The sequence below is a fragment of the Danio rerio genome, chromosome 13 (assembly GCF_052040795.2).
Source record: "Danio rerio strain M-AB ecotype USA chromosome 13, GRCz13ab, whole genome shotgun sequence".
In the NCBI taxonomy this organism is placed as follows: domain Eukaryota; kingdom Metazoa; phylum Chordata; class Actinopteri; order Cypriniformes; family Danionidae; genus Danio; species Danio rerio.
Genome location: NC_141033.1, coordinates 8,925,576 through 8,952,392, shown reverse-complemented (window position 1 = coordinate 8,952,392; position 26,817 = coordinate 8,925,576). Strand labels below are relative to the sequence as shown.

The 26,817-nt window shown below is 37.1% G+C and overlaps 1 protein-coding gene across 1 annotated transcript in view; it reads left to right on the top strand.

Moving 5' to 3' along the window:
- The window catches only part of prkceb (protein kinase C, epsilon b), a 148,736-nt gene that overhangs the window by 49,867 nt on the left and 72,052 nt on the right, over nucleotides 1-26,817 (top strand). Inside the window, exons 3-4 of the mRNA XM_087278906.1 lie at nucleotides 23,977-24,139; nucleotides 26,650-26,684. Of these exons, the coding sequence (XP_087135032.1) occupies nucleotides 23,977-24,139; nucleotides 26,650-26,684 (198 nt within the window). The remainder of the gene's footprint in view (nucleotides 1-23,976; nucleotides 24,140-26,649; nucleotides 26,685-26,817) is intronic.

Genomic DNA, 26,817 nt, shown 5'->3' with positions numbered 1-26,817 from the left:
AGAGTCCACAAAGTGGCACAAATTAATTTGCTATTTAAACAACATAGCACAAAATGTGAAAATTACAGTTGCACTGGTTTGAAAATAGCAACAAATATATCCAAATATGTCTTGCGCCTTGTTGCGCCAAACGTATAATAGGGCCCATGTTAATAATAAACTAAACAAAATAAAAATTTAGTGAAGTCAATAGGTCTACCATTTATCTGATGTGTGGCATAAGCAATCTGGATAATGTGTTTTAAACCACCAGCCCCCAAAAAAGGCTGAAAACCATTGGATGATAGTATGCACTTTGCTAAGAAGTCATGTATGGATAGATGTATTGAATGTATGGATTTTGGCACAGTGGAACCCTATCTATACACAAAGACCTCAATGTCAACAAAATCATAAAGAGAGATGTTGGGGTGAGCACTTTAACTGGGTCATAAAACCACTAACTAATACTCATAACCCTAGCAACCACTCATAAATTCACCACAATTCAGTTAAGAATACCTTAGCAGCCACATAGCTACAACCTGGAAAAAACCCTTAACACTACACTACTTTGTAAAAGTCTTGTCGCCTATCCAAGTTTTAGGTACAACAAATTATAACTTGACTTCTAGTTGATCATTTGGTATCAGAAGTGGCTTATATAAAAGGCAAATGCCTCTAGATTACGCTTATTTCACCAAAATAAAATATGACCATGCCTTGATTTTTAAATATTTATTAGGACAGTAAGGTCTGACTTTGCTTAGACAAAAGTCTTGTCACTTAACAGAAATAATGTAGAATAGAAAGTCATGGTGCAGTGGATAAAGAATTAATATTGTGTATGACTCCCTTGAGCTTGGACGACTGCATCCATACATCTCTGCAATGACGCAAATCACTTGTTAAAAAAGTCATCTGGAATGGCTAAGAAAGCGTTCTAGCAGGAGTCCCAGAGGTTATCAAGATTCTTTGGATTCATCTTCAATGCCTTCTGCTCCATCTTACATGCTCAATAATGTTCATTCTGGTGACTGGGCTGGCCAATCCTGGAGCACCTTGACCTAATTTGCCAAATGTCTTTGTACCTCAGGCTGTTGATGTTGCCATGCACTCTGCAGATCTCTCGCACACCCCATACTGAATGTAACCCCAAACCAAGATTTTTCCTTCACCAGACTTGACTGATTTCAGTGAGAATCTTAGGTCTATGCTGGTTCCAGTAGGTCTTCAGCAGTATTTGTGATGATTGGGATGCAGTTCAACAGATGATTCGTCTGAAAAATTTACCTTCTGCCACTTTTCCAAATGATTAACTAGAAGTCAAGTTATTATTTGTTGCTCTTACAGCTGGGATAGACAACAACACTTTTGTCAGGAAGTAAAGTCTACATAGTAGACACAGGGGAAGCACCATTGATATTTTCTTACCAAAATCTAAAGATATCATTGATTAAACTTCAACATTGGCATTGATATTTAAACTGTTTCTTTAGAGCGTAATTAAAGAGACTTTGCTCTACGAGGCCTGAATTCTTCATGTTTTCCTCTCCATTTCCATGGTACTGTAATTGGGAGAAATGCCTCTTTGGGTCTGATTAGTTTTTTTTTTTTTTTTTTTTTTTTGATGTGTGAAGCTCTTTTTACTTCACAATATAAAACCTTTATTTAGCCAGATGCCAGCTAAAGACATTACTTCTTTACTGTGCTTTATTAAAAAGCCTGAAATGCTTTATAATAAATGGAATGCATGTTAAGCAGCTGTTTGAAATGTTTGTGGATGTTTTTGTTAAAAAAAAAAAAGCAAGTGTGAACATGTAACACTCTTCGGAAAGCCGCTTGCTAGTGTTTGAATGAAAGTACACATGTATGTCAACGTTAATGCTGTGGTTTCAGTTCGTGGGTTGCAAAACTGGGTTGCATGTCTGTTTCGACAGGGGCACATGTAAGGAAAAACAAAGCTAAATTTAATAATAAAATGCAGCTAACCATAACCCTCTAATCATTCAGAGATAGGATACACGACACATCATTTAAATGTTAGAATTAAAACTTAAATTTAATTGTTTTAATTTAAGTTTTAAATTAAGTAAAACTTAAATTCAACAAGGATGCATTAGAGTGATGAAAAGAGACACAAAGCAACAGTGTTTTAATGATGTTGATTGATTATAATGATGGTCATTGAGCATCAAATCGCATATTAGACAGAAGAAACTGGAATTCAGGCTGCTAAAAATTCAGCTTTGCCATTACAGGAATAAATACATTTTTTTAATGTATTCAAAATTACTCCACCCCATTTAGAGCATCATTATGGGTGTTTTACGTTATAACTAACATGGTTCAAATGACAGATCTGCGACAGAGAAAGTATGGGTTTTGGGAAACACTCGTCACTACATCGTTCTTTTTCCAACCGATGCATCGTACTATGATAGCTCAGCCGCGAGTTACATCGTTGTTTGGAAAACGAACCCCAGGTCACTCCACTAACACCCTTCCTTCATGTTGTTCCAGCACAAAAATGATTATTATAATTATTATTATTTTTATTATTATTACACATTTAAGTAGATTAAACAAAAAACATAGAGATCGTCCAAAGAAGTTACAAGAATTAGGTTGTTTAATTTTCATTTTAAACAATTAGTTTGAACAAGCAGCAACAATTGTAATTTTGAGTGTGTGTGCGCATGTGTGTGTGCACAGTGCGTGTGTGCTTGCGTGTGTGTCTGTTACAAAAGAGGCTGGCTGCCTGCCTTTTGTCAGTTCTGCTTAACATCAGCGCTCCTTACAAACACATGCACACACACACAAACGCTGGGTGCTGAGACACTTCACTAGAGACATGGTGGAGACGCAAGATCAAGTGAGTCAGCCAAAGACAGCAGTTCACAGTCCATCATGCTGATCTCTCAGGCAGGTCATACCACAATGAATTATAAAGCCATCACAGCTCTGAATCCACATGTGCTCATTAATGCCTGCCAATGCTGCATGCAACGGCATAATAATACTGTAAATACTACAGACATTTCCATTCAGCGCACACATGGTCCAGAATTTCTATTTGGACATTTCTGCCCAACTACAAACACCACCTATTGTCAGATTGTGAATTGTATGCAATTGTCTGGAATAAAACATTGCATGGGGAGATTGCACCTAAATCAGAGTCAGCTAAATAATGCCGCACCACACAAAATTGAGATGTGTGTAAATGTAAAGATTTAGAAGCATTTATTGACATTGACAATTATTCATTCATTCATTTTCTTTTCGGCTTAGTCCCTTTATTAATCCGGGGTCGCCAAATCGGAATGAACCGCCATCTTATCCAGCATATATTTAACACAGTGGATGCATTTCCAGCTGTAACCCATCACTGGGTGACTCAAATCACAATCAAACACTATGGCCAATTTTAGCTTACCTAATTCACCTGTACCACAAGTCTTTGGACTTGTGGGGGAAACCAGAGCACCCGGAGAAAAACCACACCAACACGGGGAGAACATGCAAACTCTACACACAAATGCCAACTGACCCAGCCGGGGCTCAAACCAGTGACCTTGCTGTGAGGCAATCGTGCTACTCACTGCGCCACCACGTCGCCAACATTAAGATAATCTGTTAAGTTTTACATTGTTGAAAAAGAAATGAATATTAAAAAAATTATATTAAATAAATATATTTATTTGTTTACATATAGTCAGTGAAACACTTTTCAGTGTTTGTTAAACTCATTTGGTCATCGTCTGTTTCTTTTAATGTCTTTAAATTTAATAGTAAGCCTTGAAGAGCAAATACTTAATTTAATTCATGGGGCATATAATTCAATAAATATGATTCAATAATTCATATATAGCATAAGTTTAATAAATAGTAACATATTAATTAGATGAAATTAACATCTGCACTGAAAACAAATATTTAGCACAGTCTTGCATGCTTAATTCGAACAAGAAAAAATATTCATCCTAAAACATGAAATAAACATTATAGAAAGCAAAAATTTTATTTTCTCAAACATTAACATATTGTTACAACACCAAGTTATATATATTTTTGATTGTATTTCTTAAAAAGTAAAGATCAAGAAATGATTAAATTATTGATCTGCCTGATAAAACCTTATAATTCCAAGTGGAAAATGACTTCTTAGAATTAGAAGCTTCTATCTGCATTTGCCGTGGTTTATTTACTCCAATTTGCAAATGTAAGAGAACTTTAATAATTTACATTTAGAGAACCTTTAGGGTCTCTGTTATGTTAATGTATGAAAGAGAATTGTTAAACACGTGTTCTTTGCTATATGGAATGCAAAAACTTTGAAGCTCAATATCTCAAAATCATTTAGAACGCAGATAGAACCTTATCATTCTAAGGTGACAAAATGTTCTGTTCTGGTACCTTTGCTGGATTTGGCCTGCCATGCACTGTTAAATCATGCTGAATATTATGCGGTAAATAACTCTAAAATATAATGGTATTAGGCATAAGGTATTAGTTCCAAAAAAGTACAAAAGTGTACCTCTTAAAATGTTCAGGTACAAATATATGCTTCTGAAGTACAAATATGGACCCATTAAGTACAAATGTGTATCTTTTAGAGTGCTTTCACACCTACGCTTTGGGAACCGGTCTCGTTTGGCCAGTTAGCGGGGTTCATTTGGCATATGTAAAACCATCAATCGTGCTAGGATCCGCACCAAATCAAACGCTCCGAGATTGCTTGAATGAGGTGGTCTCGGCTCGATTGAAACGAACTCTGGAGTTTATTGATTGCAGTGAGAAAGCGATACGATCCGAGCGCGGTTATATCACAGTATTTTCAAGAGTTCACACTTAGCTGATGATTGATTATAAGCAAGTTTGACATGCTGTCCCAGGAGAGAGCCCTGAGCTCAAAGGATCTTGAGCCCTGGGCTCCCTCCTGTTTGGAGGGCGAGAGGGGAGCCCTGAGCTCAGGTAGATCTCGACAACTCCCCCTTGATAAAAACTGATGACTAAAAATTGAATGCTATGAAAGATATGCTGCATGGTGAGAGATTAACTGTAGTGCAAAATTTAGATTTATCAATTTACTTGTGCATGTTTTTGGAATGTGGGAGGAAACCGGAGGACCCGGGGGAAAACCCACGCAAGCACTGGAAGAACATGCAAACAACACACAGAAACGACCACCGGCTAGTTAAAGGACTAGAACCGGTGACGTTCTTGCTGTGAGGCGACAGTGCTAATCACTGGGCCACCGTGCTGCCCCATGGAGGGAAAGGTGAAGAGGTAGGGGTGGAAGGAGGATTCTTCAAATCGAAGATGACTGTAGTGAAAAAACCCTGGCTCTTTATAGTGGGTTAGGAATGGCCTGATTGGTGGATCATGCATGCTAATGCAGAACCAGCCGTGTTCAATTATAATCACGTGCTCCTCTCGAAATTAGTTTATGAACAAACTTCACTTGTGGATATGTAATAGGCATACGGCTATATGAAGAGAGAATTATGAGTAGGACGGGAAGTTTCGTGAGTCTCACAGATGCCTGCAAACGAGTGATAATCTCCCGGTAATCTCGCGTCTCCCTCCCGGTCCTCAAATACATCGCGCGCCCTTTTCACCCCTCCCCACCGCATCTCTCCTCGCTCTTCAGACACGTCGCGCGCACCCTGTCAAACACCACTAAACCACCACATCCCCTGACAGCTGAGCGGGACCCTGCAAAATAAACCCTGACACTCTGACCAATATGTTTGAGTTTACTCACACGTGACTTGTTTTAGCTCTTTTGGTCCGATTAGAAACTTTGCAGTGTGAAAGCGAACCGCACCAAGAGCAAAGAGCAACAATGTAACAATTTCAATCCCTGTTTCGGAACAACTGAATCGATTCACAGGTGTGAAAGCACCCTTAAAAAGGTGTGGTACCAAGTGATAGCTCTTGTACCTTTATTTCCGAAAGTGTAGCCATCCACATGTGTTTATACCTGCTGCAGGCCAGCGGGAGGCTGGGGGAGAAGGTAAAAGCGCTCTTTTTCGGTTTATTTGGACCCACGAAATGGAGGAAAAACTAGTGGAGGTTTGACAGGACTCAGGAGCAACCGTGTCTGTTTGACGTTTCATACAGAAAGAAATTAGTTTATTATCAACGTTGAGGAGAAATGGCTAATTCCCTTTAAACCCAGGTGAGCAAACATGTACATGTTCTACCCCATTAAAGGCTTCTTTCTCATTATGTAGTTAATAACAAAAGATATACGACGTGTTTTTGGCTGTGAGACGTAGTTTGGACGAAGTTGTCAGCGATTCTTCCTATTGTAAAGTCATGCAATCTGAAAGTCCCTGTCGACGATCCATCTTGCAGTGTAAACAAAGCAGCGACGAAACGCAAGCCCAGATAGTCAAGCAGTGTGAAAACATCTGTGACACGACTACTTTGAAAATCATGCAGTCTGAACTCGGCATAACTGGCAACAGTGTTCACATTGGGATCACACACAACTGAGTTATTGTTGTTGACAATAATTGTCACACACCCTCTTTCAGAATCAAAGCTGCACATGCACATACATTTGGACATACAATCAGTTAGGACATTATGCAGCATATGCATATGCATTAAGCTCGAACCCACCCAGTTTTTGTTGCATATTATGTTACATTTATTTGTTTACATTAAAAAGAATTATAATAACTGACTGGCATTGAAGGGCTTTATTCTGATAGCTTTCTCATTTCAGTCCATTAAGTGCTAGTCATGCTTGTTAATTCCTTCTAGTGCGGGCTGTGATTTTAATTCAAGTCCTATTTGTAATCATTTTTTATAGTTGTGTAACAAATCACATTTTGGATACTTGTAGTTTTTACTTGATTTAAAATTGTGTTGAATAGTAGTGTATTAGGAACATATTCATGTATCATGCAATGTTACTGTTAATTTTATTTCGGCTTAGTCCCCTTATTCATTAGGGGTCACCACAGCGGAATGAACTGACAACCTATATAATTATTATTAATATTATTTCAGTCTCTTTTTTCAAAGCTATTTATAATCTTTTATTATGCATTGTGTGTTTATGTGTGTGAATTGTGACCTAGTTGACATATTTTATTGGTCCTAATAAGGAAATCAGCCCATAAATTACACAATTTATTTCCTGGTTTATGGGTAGAGAGATATAATATACAGTTTGTATAGTCTAAAGTCATGTCTATTTGAAGTCCCCATCAGGTGTGTGTGTGTTCATGTGTGTGTGTGTGTGTGTGTGTGTGTTTATCTAATCTCTTAATGTAAAATATCTTCCACTGCCTGAACAGCCAGAGAGGGGGATTTAGTGTTCAATGGTATTCATTTTAAAAATAATATTTTAGTATCTAAAACTGATGTGATCGAAGTGATCGAAGTCATTCACAATAGGGAATTGATAGACAACATACAGCATAATATTGCACTTATAAAGAAATAAAACTTCTCAATACTCATAATCATAATGCTGCAGCCGCTGTCTGTTAAGAGCTTTGGATCACAATGAGTGACCTATCAACCAGCAACAAACTCTAGGGGCTCTATTTTAATGATCTAGGCGCAAAGTGCAAAGCGCAGGATGCAAAAGCAGTAAGGGCTTGCCAGAATACATTTTTGCTATTTTAAGAAAGGAAAAATCCGCTCAATGCAGCGGTGCTTGGTCTAACATGGTTGAGCTTATTCTTTTAATGAGTTATAGGTGTGTTTTGAGAATCAGAGTTGCATCTTCCATTCCCTTTAAGGGCCAGTTGCGTCGCACCATGGCGCATTTGCTATTTACATGGCAGACTTTGTAAGTGGGAAAACTGAGCGCTTCACTAGTGAGAAAACAGTTAAACAGAGCATCTACAGTGCGAGAATGAGAGAATGAGCCTCCTCATTCTTTACTTTTAATTTCACTCTCTTTCGTGGATAGGAAAATGTGTTGTAGTCATTCATTAGCCTACATAATTAATTTAGCTTATTAAGCGCAAATATTTGTTTCAAAACAATTTCTCAATTCAGTTCTAATTTCTAGCAAACGAATAAATGAACAATAATAACGAAGCGTGGTCAAACGAGTTATATCCAAATACACATCCTATGCCCTATATGGTTCAACACCTGACAGGAGGATAAATCTAAGCTTGTATTTAATAAAACAAATATAGATGTGCATATAATAAATACTACTACTACTACTACTACTAATAATAATAATACTACTATTATATGCGCCTTAACAAGCCTTTTATAGACCGATAAACCCATGAGTCCACAAAGTGGCGCAAATGGATTTGCTACTTAGGGTGCTTTCACATCTGTTGTTCACTTTATTTGGTCCGGACAAAGGGCAATAAATGATACACTGTTGCACTGCTGGCTTTGGTCCGAACCAGTTGAAAAGAACCAAAATGCAGTCATCTGACAAAATCCACATCACTCATTGGCCAGATGTTGTTGAACATAGTTGCTAAACTGCTTATTGATGGGTCAGAATTCATGTGCAGTAAAATGCCAATGGACTCCCGCAAGTAAACAAAACCGGCAGACACAAAATGTAGCTTTTTACTATGGAGGGACGACTGCGCCGACTGATTGTATCCCTGCTTTAGACAAACTATACATTTCGAGAATGAAGGACGCAGCTGGAAAACAATGTTTTATTGCATCGCACGTCACTTCTGGAGGAGGCGTGAATTAACTTAGCTAAACTGCGACATGGTCATCTTGCGAAAATATTACCAACGATCCATCATGTAATGTCCCCTCCCCCTCTCTCTCTGTGGGCAAAGCGCTGTCAACAAATATTTTTCCTCCATATCCCATAATTCACAGTAGTGATGGGAAGTTTGGATTATTTGACTTGACTCGGATCTTTGAGTTTTGTTTATCGAGATGAACGACTCTTTTTTCGAGTCATTTCGTTCATTTGGTTCAATTTGCCAAAATATTATGAAAATGTTACGAATTGCTTCCAAACACATCTACAACTAGCCCAAACAGTTGATCACATGACAAATAAGTCATAAATACAATACTATAAGAAGGAGAAAATAATAATTCAATGTTTACCTGCTCTTTTGCCTATAAAGGTATTGTTGTCTCTTTGTTCAGCTCAGCTCTTCATGTCTTCAAATGTCAGTGGTTCATTCACGTTACACTGACAGTCACATATAATCTTAACCAATGTACACAGTCTGAGCCGATAGGAGCCATGATCATTAGTTCACCTTTCGAGTCTTCTGGTTCTTGAGTCGTTCATTTATCATGTGACAGAATGACTCAAATTCGAAGACTCAAGAGATGAACGGATCAATTCTTTTTCCGGCTCTTAACGCATATGATTGGCCGTTATGAACGAATGACTCAGACCTGATAGAGGACTCGAGAGATGAACGGTTCAATTCTTTTTCCAACTCTTAACGCATATGACTGGCCCGTGATGAACGAATGACTCAGCCCCGATAGAGGACTTGAGAGATGAACGGATCAATTCTTTTTCCGGCTCTAAACGCATATGATTGGCTTCTGCCTTTCCGCGATGAAAAAGACTTGAAATGAACGATACCACCTGCACAAATGTGCGCACGCGCGGATGAACGAATCACTCCCTGAGAGGACTCGTAGTTCCCGAGTCATATTGAAGATTCGTTCAAAAAGAAAGAATCCTTTATGAGCGACCCATCACTAATGCACAGCGAATCGGCCTACGGCAGCTGGATTGTTCCAAAAGGCACAGCACTTTTTCCGGTTGGGCCTGTTTTAGTACATATCATATTCTCACCACAAATGAACCGCTCCAGGGTCCGTTTGAAAGTGTACCGAGACCACCTCTTCAAGCAGGTCTCTGTACGCTTTTTTGGTCCGCTTTTGGTGCGCACTCGAGTACGATTGCTGCATTGTCACCAGCCCAAACGAACCACACCAAGAGGGAAAACGAACTCTAGTGTGATTCAACTGAACTAAATAAGGCAGGTGTGAAAGCAACCTTAAACAACATTGCGGAAAACAGGGAAATTATGGTCTGAAAATAGCAAACCTTCATAGAAACACGTCTTGCGCCCTATTGCGCCGGGTCTATGATAGTGCCCTGGAAGTTTTAATCTGATTGTCGATTAAAATGAATAGATACACCAATAATGTTTTAAAGCTTATTGTCAGTGCAATTCAGTATTTTTAAAGTCTGCCTTGCTCACAAAAGCTGTATTTATTTGAGCCAAAAATGTAATCTTTTACGATATTACAGCAATTGAAAATAACTGCTTTTATTTGAAAGTTTAGTTTCTGTTGGTCAGGATTTTTGAAGAACAGAGTTGAAAGAGAAATCTTTTTTAGAGGATCAACATACTGTCACTTTTGCTCAATTTATTAATGATTTTTTTTCTTGTTCTGTTGAGTTAGTTTGATTGGCAGAGCTCCCAGATAGAGACTGTTAACAGCTGAACAACTGACATTGTTTGCAGTTTCATGCTGCTAGCTTTTTTTACAGTACATGTATCTCTCTCTCTCTCTTTCTCTCTGTATGTGTATGTGTGTTTATGTGTGTACAGAGCTCTAATTTGCAGGGTCATCCCTGGATGCATGTTCAAGTTCATATTTGTTAGTTTTGTGAGACCAGGCCCGGATTAAGAACTCAGGGGCCCCTGGGCACATTATCTTGTAAGGCCCCCTACCTGGCCCTACCCCTATAGTTGAATAAAAAAAATAAGAATAATATAATAATTTTTTAATAAAATGAATTATAATTTGTTGCCCACATATTTTAATAAATGATATATAGTACATATGCATTTATAGTCTACAAAGATTTAAATGATTTTTCAAAGCATTAAATAAAAATACTAATAAAACTATATATATATATATATATATATATTTTTTTTTTTTTTTAAGGGTATTTTAATGTATTGCTTTTACAAACTTATAAAGCATATTATTGCCATGGCATATAACGCACAATGCTTCTCCAATCCAGTTTTATAAATCTGAGTTCTATGAATCTGAGTCTTTCATAATACAAACACTGATTTACTGTCTCTCTCCTCCTCTCCCTGTATTTTCTCTACTCTTCTCGTGACGAAGACTTGATTATAAACCTAAAAGTATCCGAAATCACAGGTACTATACCTCTTCTCTCCCGTCTCTCTCCTCTTCAGGGCCTTTCTCTCTCTCTCCCTCTCTCTCTCCTTTTCTGTCTGTCTCTCACACGATGAATCCAGTCCGCGATGCGCTGCCGTTAGCCTCCTCCACCTGGTTAATGCTAAGTTCTCATCATTTAAAGTAACCATACCGTCTTCTTCTGTACCCTCTTTCTCCTGATCACGGGTCTGTTTGAAGAAGGTGTGTATGGAAAATGCCTCAATAAAGATGCCTCCTCTCCTCTTTCTCTCGCGTTTGCTAAATCCACTTGTCCACTCATTTTTGATCTATGACAGATATAACGTTACAATACAGTCCGCTCAGTTTAGTGTGGGTTATTACAAAACTGACGTTTCCGCACTTGACCAATTACAGCATTCTGTTTAGTTAAAGAAAGAAAGGCAATTTAAAAATATTAATATTATTAATATGTGATCGCGATTTTTTTGCTCAGAGGAAATACAGTTGTCTGAGCAATAGAGTTTTTGAAGAGAGGGAGGCGCGGCAGGCGCCTATAATAAGGCTAAACATTATTAAATACCCACGAGACACTTGTGACTTTATATCGCATTTGCATTATTTAAAAAAAATGTTTCTTTCCTGTTAAAAATAAATATATTTCCAATCTGATATGTAATGGGGAGGGAAAAAAAGTAGCACGAGTTCAGCTGATGGTGGATTCGAACCGATGTTATGATTAATCGCGTCAAAAGATGTTGCTGTGCGCCTTACAAGGTGCGCCACTGCTGCTGAATTATCACACAGCTCTTTACTCATCTTGTCTCTATCAATCAGGCATTGATGGGCGTAAACACTGAATAGCTTGGTCCAACTAGATGCGCTATTAGCAATTAGCCTAAAAAGACACTCCGAAATTGTCTTTTTTTCTCCCCCCTCGCAGGGGCCCCAAGTGCGCACGGGCCCCTGGGCCTGTGCCCATAAGGCCCATTGGTTAATCCGGCCCTGTGTGAGACCGTACACAGGTCATTTTCAAAAGCAGGTTTAGTTTTAAGATTTGCTGAGTGCGCACACCACTTGTGTTTATCTAAAACGTCATGTCGCTGACAGCTCTCTAAAACACACTCGGTCACGTGCCTCCCTGCTGTGTGTGTGTGTGTTTGTGCATTGGCTTTGTCTTTTGTTCTTGTTCTTATGTCACTTCGATATACAGTAGTGTTCTTTGGTTTGATGTCTTTATCTCACAGGGACTTTTAGATGACTTTGAAGTTTATCTGCAGTTCATTAATCATATACAGACGTTCACTCAGCTTTATTTGTGCTTATGGTTACAATCAAACAGTGAATTTGAAGAACAATCTCTTAAAATATAGACGAATATGTACAAAAAGAATAAGTATTGTGTCATAATTTGCTCAACTTATTAAAAGAACAAGTAAAGGTACAAAATATTACACCATTAAAAACAGTATTCTATTTCAAATTTACTTTAAAGTGCACTTCATTTTTAATTAATTTAAGTGTTAAAGAAAATAAAACTATTGAATGTTGATTTTGCAAGTAAACATTTTATTAGAGCTGCTATTAATTGACTGTCAGATCTCCACTGTTAAGAGTTCAATGGTGTGAGCTTGTTTATGGTTTGAAATATACGAGATGGTGTATACTGTATGAGTGTTTTGAATACTTTCCATTTAGGAGGAAAGAAATGTTCTACTGATAGTTGAAATGGACATACACTAGAATGCTATAGGGACAGATAAATTGAATCAGGTGACATTAAAGAAACTGTTACTGGCATGCATTCATTCTCAGTAATCTGAAAGTGTGTTATGTTTTAAAATGTATTCACTTTGGACAGCACTTTCAAAAACATATGTATTTTTTTCATAAAAATGTAATCTCAGTTTCGATAGAACAGTGGTTCTCAAAGTGGGGGTCGGGACCCCTTGAGGGGTCGCGAATCAATGAAGGGGGGTCGCCTGGTGATTTCCAAAAATCTACTTATTATTATTAGACCATAAGAATTACCATATTTTATCCATAACCAACTGAAGAGAAAAAAACAGCCGTTTATAGTTACTATAGTAGCTTATTTACTTGTTCTATTGTATTGCGACCCCTGGGGTAAATACATTATTTCAAAAACAGCAATAGCGTCAGATGCAGCAGATTGATTTTATAACACCAGGTTAAACTTTCTGGCCCATTTACAGCACTGAAATACATTTAAAAAATTAAACGAAGAATAGACTTTGGTCTATTGGTGTGTGTGTGCGCCATTGCATGCAAGTTTTCTGTATTTATAACCACCTCAGGGGATATTGGGGGTCGCGAGTCACTGGCATTGTTATTTTAGGGGTCGCGTGCTGAAAAGTTTGGGAACCCCTGCGATAGAAGGCCAAAATGAAGAGAAAAATATGCATTTTTAAACAAAAATTTGTTAGTGGACATGGACTCACTCACTCACTCACTCAATCACAATAATAAAACAATAATAATAATAATAACTTCTTACATTCATACAGCGCTTTTCTGGGCACTCAAATCGTTTTACACATAGTGGGGAATCTCTTCATCCACCATTAGTGTGCAGCATCCACCTAGATGATATGATGGCAGCCATATTGCAACAGACCACACACCAGCTGATTGGTGGAGAGGAGACAGTGATGAAACCTATTATGAAATGGGGAGGGTTAGGAGGCCATGATGGACAGAGGCCAGTGGGCAGATTTGGCCAGGATGCTGGGGTTAAACCCCTACTCTTTTTCAAAGGACATCCTGGGATTTTTAACAACCACAGAGATTCAGGAACTCAGCTTAATGTCTCATCCGAAAGATGGCGCTCACTAAGGTCACTGGGGCATTAGGACCCACAAAGACCACAGGTTGGGCACCCCCTGGCCTCACTAACACCACTTCCGGCAGCAACCTCTCTTTTCCATGTGATCTTCCATCCATGTACTGATCAGGCGCAGCCCTGCTTAGCTTCAGTGGGTGAACATGTAAGAGTTGCAGAGAGCTAACTGCCGGCGATCAAACTTGAGTTTGATACTACAACCACAAATCTGAAAAAGTTGGCACAGTATGGAAAGCGCAAATAAAAAAATAAAGTAGTGATTTTCAAATTTACTTCGACTTGCATTTTATTGTAGACAATATGAACACAAAATATGTCATGTTTTATCTGGTCAACTTCATTTCATTTGTGAATAAACACATCTTTTCCTGTCATTCAGACCTGCAACACATTCTAAAAAGTTGGGAAAGCAGCAATTTAGGTATTGTAATTTTTATTTGGTACCAAAGCAGCATCCAAGAAAGATCTAGTCCTTTAGCAGCAAAGATGGGCTGAGGATCGCCAGTTTGCCAACAAATATGTGCGGAAATTATTGAAATGTTTAAAAACAATACTCCTCAAAGAAAGATATAAAGACGTTTGGATATTTCACGTTAAACCAATGCTCATCCGTTTGCACTGGCTGCCAGTTGCTGCTCGCATCAAATTCAGAGCTCTGATGTTTGCCTACAAAGCGACTTCTGGCTTTGCTCCTTCTTATCTGCTCTCACTTCTGCAGATTTATGTGCCCTCCAGAATTTTGCGTTCTGTGAATGAACGTCGCTTCGTGGTTCCATCCCAAAGAGGGAAGAAATCACTTTCCCGAACTCTCGTGTTTAATCTGCCCAGTTGGTGGAATGAACTCCCTAACTGCATCAGAACGGCTGAGTCACTCGCTGTTTTCAAGAAACGCCTAAAAACTCAACTATTTAGTCTCCACTTTCCTTACAAATCTGCAATTGCCTCTCTGGATATACCACTAACTGTACTCAAAAAAAAAAAAATTACTAATGCTTTCCTTCTTAGACTTTACAGACCTGAAACTTGCCTATAGCACTTATTCATTGTTGCTCTTATAGTTGTGTAAATTGCTTTCTTGTCCTCATTTGTAAGTCGCTTTGGATAAAAGCGTCTGCTAAATGACTAATTGTAATTGTAAATGTAAATGCAACATAATTCAAAGATTCAAGAAATCTTGAGGAGTTTCAGTGCGCAAAGGGCGTAAACCTAAGCTGAACAACCGTGATCTCTGATCCCTCAGGCGGCATTGCATAAAGAGTCACTATTCATCAAGAAGCGATATCACCTCATGGGCTCAGTACTGCCTTCGCAAACCTTTGTCAAGTACCACAATTGCCCTATGTTAACAGTGTCCAGAAGTGCCATCAACTTCTCTGGGATTGAACACATCTGAGATGGACCATCACACAGTGGAGAGAAATAGATGGTGTGTGCTCTGAACCTTAAAAGAAAAGTATCTTCGTCTGTTACCAGCAACAAGTCCAAAAGCCAGGGTCTGCCATGGTTGTGTCAGTCCTCTTGGTATTACCCAAAGGTAACTTGCACTTATGTGATGACACCATCAATGCTGAAAAGTACATAAAGATTTTGGAGCACAATATGCTGCCTTCTTTTCCAGGGACGCCCATGCATATTTCAACAAGACAATGCAAAACCACATTCTGCACACATTACAAAGTCCTGGCTGTGGAAGAGAGGGATACAGGTACTTGACTGGCCTGCCTGCAGTCCTGACCTGTCTCCAATAGAGAATGCGTGGTGTATTTTGAAGCACAAAATGTGACAAGGAAGACTCTGTACTGTTGCCCATCTTAAGACTTGTTTGCAGGAAGGATGAGACACAATTACACCCTGAAACACTTCATCACTTGTTGTCTTCAGTCCCTAAACATCTATTAAGTGTTGTGAAAAAGACATGGCAACCTTACAGTGTTAAGTGCTTTACTATTTCATTTTTTAAAAATGTGTTGCAAGAACCAAAATTGGAATATGTTTATTTAAATAAAAAATCATAAGGAACACATTAAATTATGTTTGTTGTGTTGTCTGCAATGAAATACAAGTCAAAGTAAACTTAGATATCACTTCTTTCCTTTTTTTGGGTGTTTTCCATACTATCCCAACTTTTTCTGATTTGGGGTTGTAGTAGATTCTTCTTTAATGCTACTAGTGTTTATGCACTGATCACTGAGTGTTAACGCTTGAGTTTGATGTACAAAAATTGTGAATGAACTTAACTGTTGATGTCTTAAATAATAGTGTCCAATAACCAACATTTCTCAAAATGGATATATCTTGTTTTGCAACGATACTGTAACCACGGGGAGCGACACATACAACTGGAGTTTGGATCCAAAAGCAGGTTTATTCGTAGTCAGGCAAGCAATGGTCAATACGAGTGCAAACAGGTGTGTGAGGACTTTCCAGTATCGTAGTTGAAGTAACATGCAATAGGTCGTAAGGCAGGCGGCAAAGTAAGACAAGGAGGCTAACAAGGCTGAGGTCGGTACACAGTAGGGATGGCTGACGTGAAACTGACGTTTCGACACAATGTCGAGATCCCAAAGCGCAAGTGTTTCGAAACACTGCACCAAAGCATGAGCCGAAGCACCCAAGTCACGTGACTAAAGTGTTTCGAAACACCTGGTCACGTGACTAAAGGGATTCAAAGCATGGGTCAGCTTAAAAGCGTTTCCAGACCTGGCGAATCTTCATTTGGCTGCCAAGGTCGAAAAAGTTATCGTTACATATGGCCTAGTGGACTGTACGTGTGCACACTGATACTGTGCTTCGATCGACGTTTTGGGTTCGAATCCCGACTTGTACAAATATTCTGAAATTATGGTTTCGTGTATTTTAATCATGTTTCTGTTTTTTGTAGCCTAAATAGGATACAGCTGCAGTTACGCCCTCAATATAGCATCATTTTTGTAACACTGTAAAACTATAACTAATAATTTTACAGTACTGTGATGGATGGTTGGGTTTTGGGTTTGGGTAGACATTAATAAAATACAATAAATGGGAAATTTAATAAATAAAATAAATAATTAATGATAACTTCAGGCCACAGTTTCTGATCTAGCATTAGATCCCTGTTTTAAGACCAAGCAAGACATATTTATTCACAAATTGTTTATTCGGATATCAGACCAATGTTGAAACAAAACGATACAAGAGCAATGCATAACCAACTGGTATTAAAGCATTTCAAAACTATATTAACCTGGATTCAATCCCACAATCCCTGAATGGTAGACAAACACCTTAACCACTCCACTATATTACTTGAAGGCTGTAGTTTGCACAGTGGGGTTTAATGCCTCAATTTGCTCAACTGTTCTTTGCTGAAGCTGTTTCAGTGCAGTACATAAAAAATTAACACTAGGTGTCACTGTAGAGTGGGGATTCGAAACGTTTTGAAGCTTCGACACATTTGCTTTGACTGTTTCAGTGTTTCACGAAGCCTCGCTTTGCCCACCACTAGTACACAGGACAACAAGACTAGGAAACGCGTTGTAGTGCTACTTACAGTAAACCAGACTCGGCAAATTGAATGGGTGAGTGTGTGGCTTAAATAGTGTGTGCAATCAGTCTCTGACAATCCTCAGGTGGTGCGAGTAATCAGTCTAGATGAGGAAGCATCTGTGAGTGTGACCGGAGTGCATGTATGAAAGTGTAGTCCAGAAATGGCGGATTTGTAGTCCATGGTTATTGTAAGTGCAATCCAGCGATCTTATGAAAGATGATCGCTGGTAATCGTGACAGAAACTCTTCACATGTAGTGCAATATTATGGAAATTGGGAAAATGCAATATTATGGGAATTGGGAAATCTATAGACAGCAACAAAATTGCTGCCAAATTTATTGCCAATATTTAAGGACCAGTGCTCACCTATTTTTTTTTCAGACTGAGGTTTGTTTTCTTCAGTTCATGAACAGACAGACCAGAAACCAATTGAAATAGATAATTTCTGATATAAAACAATGAGGATCTTAAGGCTTCTGTTGTAATCCTCTCTGTGATGGATTGGGGTTTGGTAAATGTGTGCCATATTCTTCTCACCCTCACTGAGTGTTAATGAGCGAGGGCTGATAAATGACCAGCCATATCCTACTGACATAGTCTGAGCTACCGCATGTTTCATTACTCGCTCTCTCTCCCTACCTCCCTCCTTCTCTTTCTCTCATTGCAAGCCATTGAGGGAAGGATGTGGGTGATACATTAGACCGACTTACTTCAGTCTCCTGTGAGACTAGACAGACGCCACTAGTCCATTGTCCTTAGATGGTGATTAGAACAGGACCAGCCCTGGAACTGCTGCACATAAATTTAAACCCCAACTTTTGGACTCAAACTCACTGTGGAGTGTTTTGACATACACAGTGTGAACGTTTTAATACTTAACAATTAATCAAAATCTGATTTAGATGGGTGTGCATAGTTTTGATTTCCATCACCAATTGGTTTGGTGTGTTTATGTGTGTTTAGTCTATATATTAAAGTACAGATGTTAGTACTTAAAATATATTAAATTATGCACTATTATGCATTACAAATGTCATATTTTGGTTTTGGGGATCTCTACCAACAGGCTGATATGCATGCAAGGTCAAAAAACACTTCAATGTTCACTTTGTATCTACCCGATGTTTATTAAAACAGTCCACGCTTCCAAAAACTGAAGTCCATATGCATTTCCTTTATTGAACACCGTGAAAACTAAAAGATAAACAAATAAACAAACCAAATGTTTCACACAAACACAATCAAAAGGACCTCAAAATAAACAAATAATATACAAAACAATGATTAGTTTACTGTGTTGGCCTGATAACCAGCTGTAGAATAAGCAGGAGCGTTTAACAGGTGCTTGCATTGGGATCTCACTATGCTGAGTGATCATACAAACTCTCGCAGGGTTAAATCAATCAAAGAGAATCATGTGACCTCCCATTTAAGATAACCGGAAACGAAGAAAGTTTGTAGCAAACATACACATTCAAATAATGAAATACAAAATTAATAAACAAAAATACAAGCTGACTAATCAGTGTCAGCTACAGTCTTCTATATTTATTTTTTACCTATTTATCCTAACGACTCTTTATCCTTAACGATATGATTTGTTCAGCGATTTATTTGTTCCCAAACCACATTGTTTGTGATAGAAAGAACAGGTCATGTGAGGCTTTATGTATTGTCTGCTCGTTATGTAAGCCTAGATTATATTTATTCTACTGTACATGTAAACATTCTATATTACTGTATATGCAGTTATTCTACTGTTATGTAAATATGACTGTATTGCAGTTCAAAAAGTGCCTTGCTAAAATATAAACTGCACCTCTATTGAAAAAAGAAACTCCTGTTCTATGATGTTAGATTGACCCTTGACCCTTTTTACATGATTATAAGGTAAGAGCATTTACTTAAGTCAGCATATTTCCTTACAAGTTCCATTCCAGTGATTTTCTTTCTTTCTTTCTTTCTTTCTTTCTTTCTTTCTTTCTTTCTTTCTTTCTTTCTTTCAGTATCATTGCGTTTCATTTTAGCAAAATACAAAAACTGTAGTTTTACTAATTGAAATGGACCACTTCATCTACTAGCAAATGTAAACATCTGTTTTATTTCCTGTAAATTGTGAAACTTTTTAAATTTGTTGTCCTGTTTTTGACTATTAACCCATGAAGACGCTTATTTTAAGCCTTTATTAGTATTTAAAATCTCATCTGTTCTACATAATACCAATATAAAAGTATCCCTTACTGAATGTAAAATAAAATACAAATATTGAGATTTTAAGTGAAAGCAAAAACTGATTACATTATTTTTTATACACTCTCAGGACACCAGTCAACCATCCCTGCTCTAAGCTTAGCAATAGTTTTAGAGTGCAAAAAAAAAAAATGTTTTAAACAATTTTAACACATTATGATAAAACATTTGAGTAAGACTTATAAATACATTCTTACTATTGGGGTGGTCCATATTTTACCAAACAACCTAGCTTTTTCAAGATAAGTTAGTTTTATGTGACCACTAAAAATAATATTCTGTGCAATAATAAATTAAGGACCAATTTCAATTCTATTTTTGTACCCCTTCCCCTTTTCCCTTGAAACATAGTGTGAAGAGGAAGGGCTTCAAAATCTTCCCCTAAGAAATGGGACAGCACTACAGCACCTGCCCATGTCATTATATGTCATCATGATCTCTTGCTTCAAATGAGATCAGACAATTGCGACTGCTGTAGTTATGCCAGTTGCATTATACATAATGTGGCAATAGGATTGTAACTGGACTGTGCATTTACACAGTGGCCATATTCTATGTAAACATACAAAAACAACAGTAGCATTATACTAGACACTGTAAAAAAGGTCATTCCCAGCCACTAGACTTTTCTGACAGGGTATTTGAGTGTCATCGAGTGACAGAATATTGTGGGACTGCTATAAAGGAGTTATGATTAGAAATTGGAGTGAAATTTAGCTGTTTTTATTTTAACATTTCTTTTCTAAAAGCATGACAGTAAAACTTGAACGACATCATGAATATATTAACACGTGCGTATTTGTTGTAAAAATTCGTAATCTTTTTTTTTTTTGTCTTGGAATTTTTATTGTTGCAAATAGCATTTTACATTTTATAACAATCCACAAAACAATCTCCAAATAAAACAATCAACATCTACAAATGAATGTATTAATAAATAAATAAATAAATAAATAAATAAATAAATAAATAAATAAATAAATAAATAAATAAATAAATAAATAAAATACAAATACAGAAAAAAAAATTACAATAACAAACCATATACATACATACATACACATGTACCTTCACTCAATCCACATCTAAGGTTTTTAAGTGATTAAAGAATGCAATAAATTGTTGCATTCAAAATTCAATTGTTTTTAAAAAATGTTCTCCCCTACCTCTGATATTGTATTTAATTTTCTCAAGTTTAAAAATGAGACCAAATCTTTGAGCCACAATGAAATAGAGGGGGGTTGTAGGGAGGTCCAAGACAAAAGTATTCTGCGCCTAGCGGAAAGAGATGTAAAAGCCACAATGTCAGCGTGTCTCCGGTTTAAAGGTTGGCACTGAGAGGAAACACCAAAGATCGCGATTAAAGGGCAAACAGCTAACTTGACCCCCAGAATATCTGAAACAAATTTAAAGAAAGGAATCCAGTAATTTTGCAACTTGGGACAAAATACAAACATGTGACTAAGGTTAAAAAAATACTAATTTGTGCATCTCCTTACTTTTATGTGTAGCCATGCTGCTGTTGGAGATGGTGCATTCTGGGAAATTTTTGTACCCCTTAGTTTCGAGTGTGGTTCTGACAAATCTCCATTTCAAGGGGTATCTAATCCCTCCCCTTAGCCCTACGCCTTCAAGCTAAATGGAATTAGAACACCCTACCGCTTTTGAATGTGCAAAACGAGGGGTAGGGGTAAGGGCTAAGGCGTAAAATTGCGAATGGGCCTAATAGTTTTGCTAGGCAAACTTAATTTCACATTTAACAATTTTATTGTAATCTTAATTTTGTTACATCAAGTTATTGTGTACAAGAAAAACCAAGTATCCATAAGTAAATATAACTAATTTAGAAAGCCAGTTTTCAACATATTCTTAATACGTTTTATTATAGTTATTTAAAAGCAATGAAAAAAGCTGACAAAATATTGTTATTTTATTTAATATTATTAACACAATGAAGCATAATTTTCTGTGCACTCGCAGTTTTGTTTGAAAGCAAGACCCATGAGTTTTCTCTTTCATCTACTATTGGTGTCAAAGGCTTTTATTTTATGTTTCATTGCGTAGGAGTTCTGCCTGACTTTTTGCCAACAAAATAGCAAGGCTAAGGTTTCATTAGTAAATGTATTTGCTTACAAAAATGAATTATCAACAATGTTTCTACAGCATTTGTTAATCACAGTTGCACATTTACATTATTAACATTCAAATGAATGCTTGTTAACATTAGTTAATGGACCATAAGTTAAAATGAACAAAGGCAAGGCAAGTTTATATGGCACATTTCATACACAATGGTAATTTGTGTAATAAAGTGCTTTACATAAACAAGCATAAAAGACACAAGAAAATGAAAGGATTAAAAATGGTTAAAAACAGAAACACAGAATGTGTTAAAACAGGTTATAAAAGAATGTAAAAGAAAAGAAAGACATAATAGTGTGATCTGTTGGATGCAGCATAGTGCTCATTTGGTAAAGGCACCGCTAAACAGATGTGTTTTTTTTAAGCCTAAATTTAAATGTGCCTAATGTTGAAGCCCATCTGATAATTTCTGGAAGCTGATTCCAGCAGCGGGGGTGCAGCAGCTGAAGGCCAATTCACCCTGCTTTGAATGAACTCTAGAAATTTCTCATTTACTTGATCCTAAAGATCTGAGTGATCTAGGTTTGTATTCAGTGAGCGTATTCTGTAATGTATTGAGGTCTTAGGTCATTTAGTGATTTATAGACAAGTAGTAATGCTTTAAAATCTATTCTGAATGTAACTAGGAGCCAGTGTAAAGACCTGAAGACAGGTGTGATGTTCTCTGATTTTTCTGGTTCCGGTCAGATTCCTAGCTGCAGTGTTCTGGATGAGCTGCAACTCTCTGCAACTAACAACAAACAACTAGTTCATGAACTATCATTAATTAACATAAACAAATACTTTAAGAAATGTGTTGTTCTTTGTTTGTTAATTTTAGTAAATGCATTAACTAATACAACCTTATTGTAGCGTTACAAAAAAAAGCATTTACAATGGCTTTAATAATAACAGGAGATGACCGTCTGCTTGCCAATTTGGCACTACTTGCACTGTCATGTTATGACTCAGAATCCAGCCTTCTCTCTCTCTCTTAGGGCTGAAATGTATTGCAGCAGACAGATACACTGACATCAGGGAATACTTAGGATTGATTACAGATCCCATTCTCCACAGAGAGGAGAAGAGAGAGAAAGCGTGGAGCTCCTCTCCTGTGGCCTTGTTTCTTTTCTCAATGAGAGTGTCTGACAGATCTCCAATTTGGTGCCTCTGTCACCGTCTTGCCCCCTAGATTACTGATGTAATCTGTTTTACTTAATCTGATGTAATATGGTGAGCAAATAATGAGAAAGGTCATTTTTGGCTGAAACACTCAAAACAAACAAATCATTTTGCTGCTTGTTCAAACCACTTATTTAAAAGGAGTTGAAACAGCACAAGTCTTAAGTTGTTTTTGGGACAACCTTAATATTTTGGTTCAATTCACTTTAATTTGTAAGAATCCATGCCCGCCACCCTCCCGTTTTGTTATTTCTCCCGGAAAACTCCCGTAATTTCACTCACCCCCTCCCCCCCGGTCCTCAGCTTTTTGATACAGTCTGTAATACCCCTGGGTCACCAACTTTGGTATATTCCATTGTAGTAAAGTAGTACACCACAGTAAAGTTATTAACCTGGTTCTTTACCGTGTTATTCAGACATTTCACCCCCGAACACCCCACCCTTCCCCCTCCCCCCAGTCTCCCAGATATCAAGAGATAAATATTGGCAGGTATGACTTAATCGATCTGAGTTGGGGCAACATGAAGGAATTGTGTGGAACCTAGCATTTTTTACAGTGAACATTGTCATCAAGTGAAGTTTTTCAAACTAATTTCGAGAGGAGCACGTGATATGATTGACTGCAGCTGGCCTCCCATCTACACTCATTAGTTAGCCAATCAGATCTATCCTAACTCACAATAAGTAGCCTAGCTAGATTTACTCCTTTATCTTTGTTTTCCGAAGAAACCCCCCATCCTCCCCTTTCTCCTCCTATCCTCCTTTAAAAAAGGGGAGCTCTCGAGAACCACCTGATCTCGACCTGGCGGGAGCCCTGGCCTCAACTATCTCCGAGCTCAGGGTTCTCTCCCAGGGCCGCATGCCAAACCTGCTAACAGTTGTCATGCAATATCTAAGTGTGAACTCTTGACACTTTTTTTGTCTTCTTTTGTGTGTTTTGCACAGCTGGTGGCTGTGAGAATGAGGAGCGCGTGTTCCGTGAACGCATGCGTCCCAGGAAGAGGCAGGGAGCTGTCCGGAGAAGAGTACATCAAGTCAACGGACACAAGTTCATGGCCACCTACCTGAGACAGCCCACCTACTGCTCACACTGCCGCGACTTCATCTGGTGAGAAATTTACCGCCTTGTAGCTTGCTGTTTGTACAGCTGCCTCAGCTGGTAAATCTGCGTCTAAGCTTCACATAGCTAGTGTACACTGTCCCTATTCGTGAGTCCATTCACGGGTGTTTTATCCTCAGTGGGTTGCGTTTCCATGGTAATGTCAGGAAAAGCCCTGGGGCTCAGAGCGACAGCGCTTCAGTACAAGTGTACTGAGTGTGTTTGGCCTACACCACACTGTGCTAGTATACCACCACGTATAGGCACACTGTGTCCTGCCTCCTCGGAGAACAGAGGAACATGGCCTTTTTAAAGGTGACATATTATGAAAATCTGATGTTTAAGTGCTTTAATCAACCCCCTGGTGAATCTACCAAACCAGAAAATGTGAACAGGACAACCTTGTAAATGTGTTTTGGTAAGCCTTTTTCTGCAACCATACAGAAAAGTGTGCCGTTCATATATCTATTCCCCAGTGATGCTGGAAATGGATCTGATTATATAATGCTGAAGAATAAATCTTTTAATAAAAATAAGGGGGGTAGAGTCCTCAATGTTACAATTCAAGTAATGAAAGATTACAAACTGATGTATTATTATTGTCAAGAAATAAATGGAAAACTTAAAGTTTTCTCATAATGCTAAATATAAATATGACATCCAGTGAGAAATAAATTAGCCAGTAACTTGTTACATATTTTATGTTAACTTACCTTATTCTTACATGCAGCAGTTCGCTCATTTTTGCGATTGTTTTAGAACTTTCGATTCAGCTAGGATAAATGACTAGCAATAATAACCCATAGAAAACGGTCAGATTACTTGCTCTATAAACAAATGTTTGCATGATTATACAGACAAATCGGTAACACTTTATAATAACTACACACTATAAATCATTTACTAAGCATTAGTATCTAGTGAATTCATTATCTGTTAAGCATTAACTCTACATTAATAAGTGTTAGTAAGCAGTTCATAACTGCAGCTACAAATGCTGTATTCTTGTCTTATAAGCACCTATATAATGTGTTTAATAATTGTATTTTCATACTTAGTTAATGATTTATATTTAAATACTAAATTTAAGTATTGCATTATTTACTAACCAGTTGTATTTAAGAGTAGTTGAGGGTTTTTAGGATCATTCAGAATGAGTTAGTAAATGATTAATAAACTATTGAAATCAACGTTTGTATGTGTTATTATTCAGACATATACTAATAGTTAATAAATGCTTTATTAACTCAACTTCATGCAGTTTTGTGACCTAATCTAAAGTGAGGACTATTCATGCTTTATAAATCCTTTATAAATGACTATTAAAGGCTCAAGAATCAAATGAACAATAATCTTTGCAATCTTTAATAAAAAGTAAAATTACTGTAAACTGGATAAAACAACAACAACAATATAATAAGTTAACATTATAATAAGATGCAATGTTTAAACTCTACAGTGATTTTATTTTAGATGAGGTTGTAAAGATTTATTTTTTATTTGAAGCACAGTTTCATTTGTATATCTTTAAATGAAAAGGAATGAATAATGTCATTTTTCCTGTTTAGAATTTAACTGAGCCTTTATTTGTCATTTATTAGGGGTTTATAAAACATAAATAGTCCTCACTTTAGATTAGGTCACAAAACTAGATAAAGTTGAGTTAATAAAGCATTTATTAATATACATAGTAACCATTAATATATGCCTACATAATAAGACATATACACGTTGATTTCAATAGTTTATTAATCATTTACTAACTCATTTTGAATGAATCTTCAACTACTCTTAAATACAAATGGTTTGTAAATAATGCGATACTTATATTAGCAATGAAAAATAAGTCATTAACTAAGTATGAAAGTACACTCATTAAGCACATTATATAGCTGCTTATAAGAATAGAGAATTTGTAGCTGCAGTTATAAACTGCTTACTAACGTTTATTAATGTAGGGTTAATGCTTAACAGATAATGAATTCACTATTTGCTAATGCTTAATAAATGATTTATAGTGTGTAGTTATTATAAAGTGTTACAGACAAATCAGTATGATATAATAAGAAAATGTCAGTTTGCAACATCAAGCAGCATAACGAGCTGTTTTTAACATCTAAAAATGAATGAAAGTGAATGAGAGCTGAAGTCTTGAGCTACAAATGGCTGTGCCTGCTCTTACGCGAAGAATAAAGCGAATATAATAATTGTGTTATAAGTTAGTATAGGTATATACTATAAGTTAGTATCATAACTTGACAAAGTGACAGGAATCAATCAATTCAAAGTTGATGAAATCAAATGATGAAATGTTCTAGAAAGGAAATGGGAGGAAAGCAGCGGTTTCTTTTGTGTGTTCCATTTATTTTTGTTGTGCAGTGTTATGACTGGTCATTTAAAAAGTTACATAATCATTCATTTATTCATGTCCAATCCATGCTATATACAATAAATGTTGTGTATTTAGTGTCGCTGTATAGAAAAGAGCAATAACTTATCACCTTTCATTCATTTCACAGGGGTGTATTAGGAAAGCAAGGTTATCAGTGTCAAGGTAAGTGAACAACATAAAATGTCCCTGTATTAGAGTTTCATGTTTTCAAACATTTCAAACATTTGCAAACTTTAAAATCTCAACCTAAACATTTCAGTTGGAATAATTAAACCTAAATTTTGCCATTATAGGG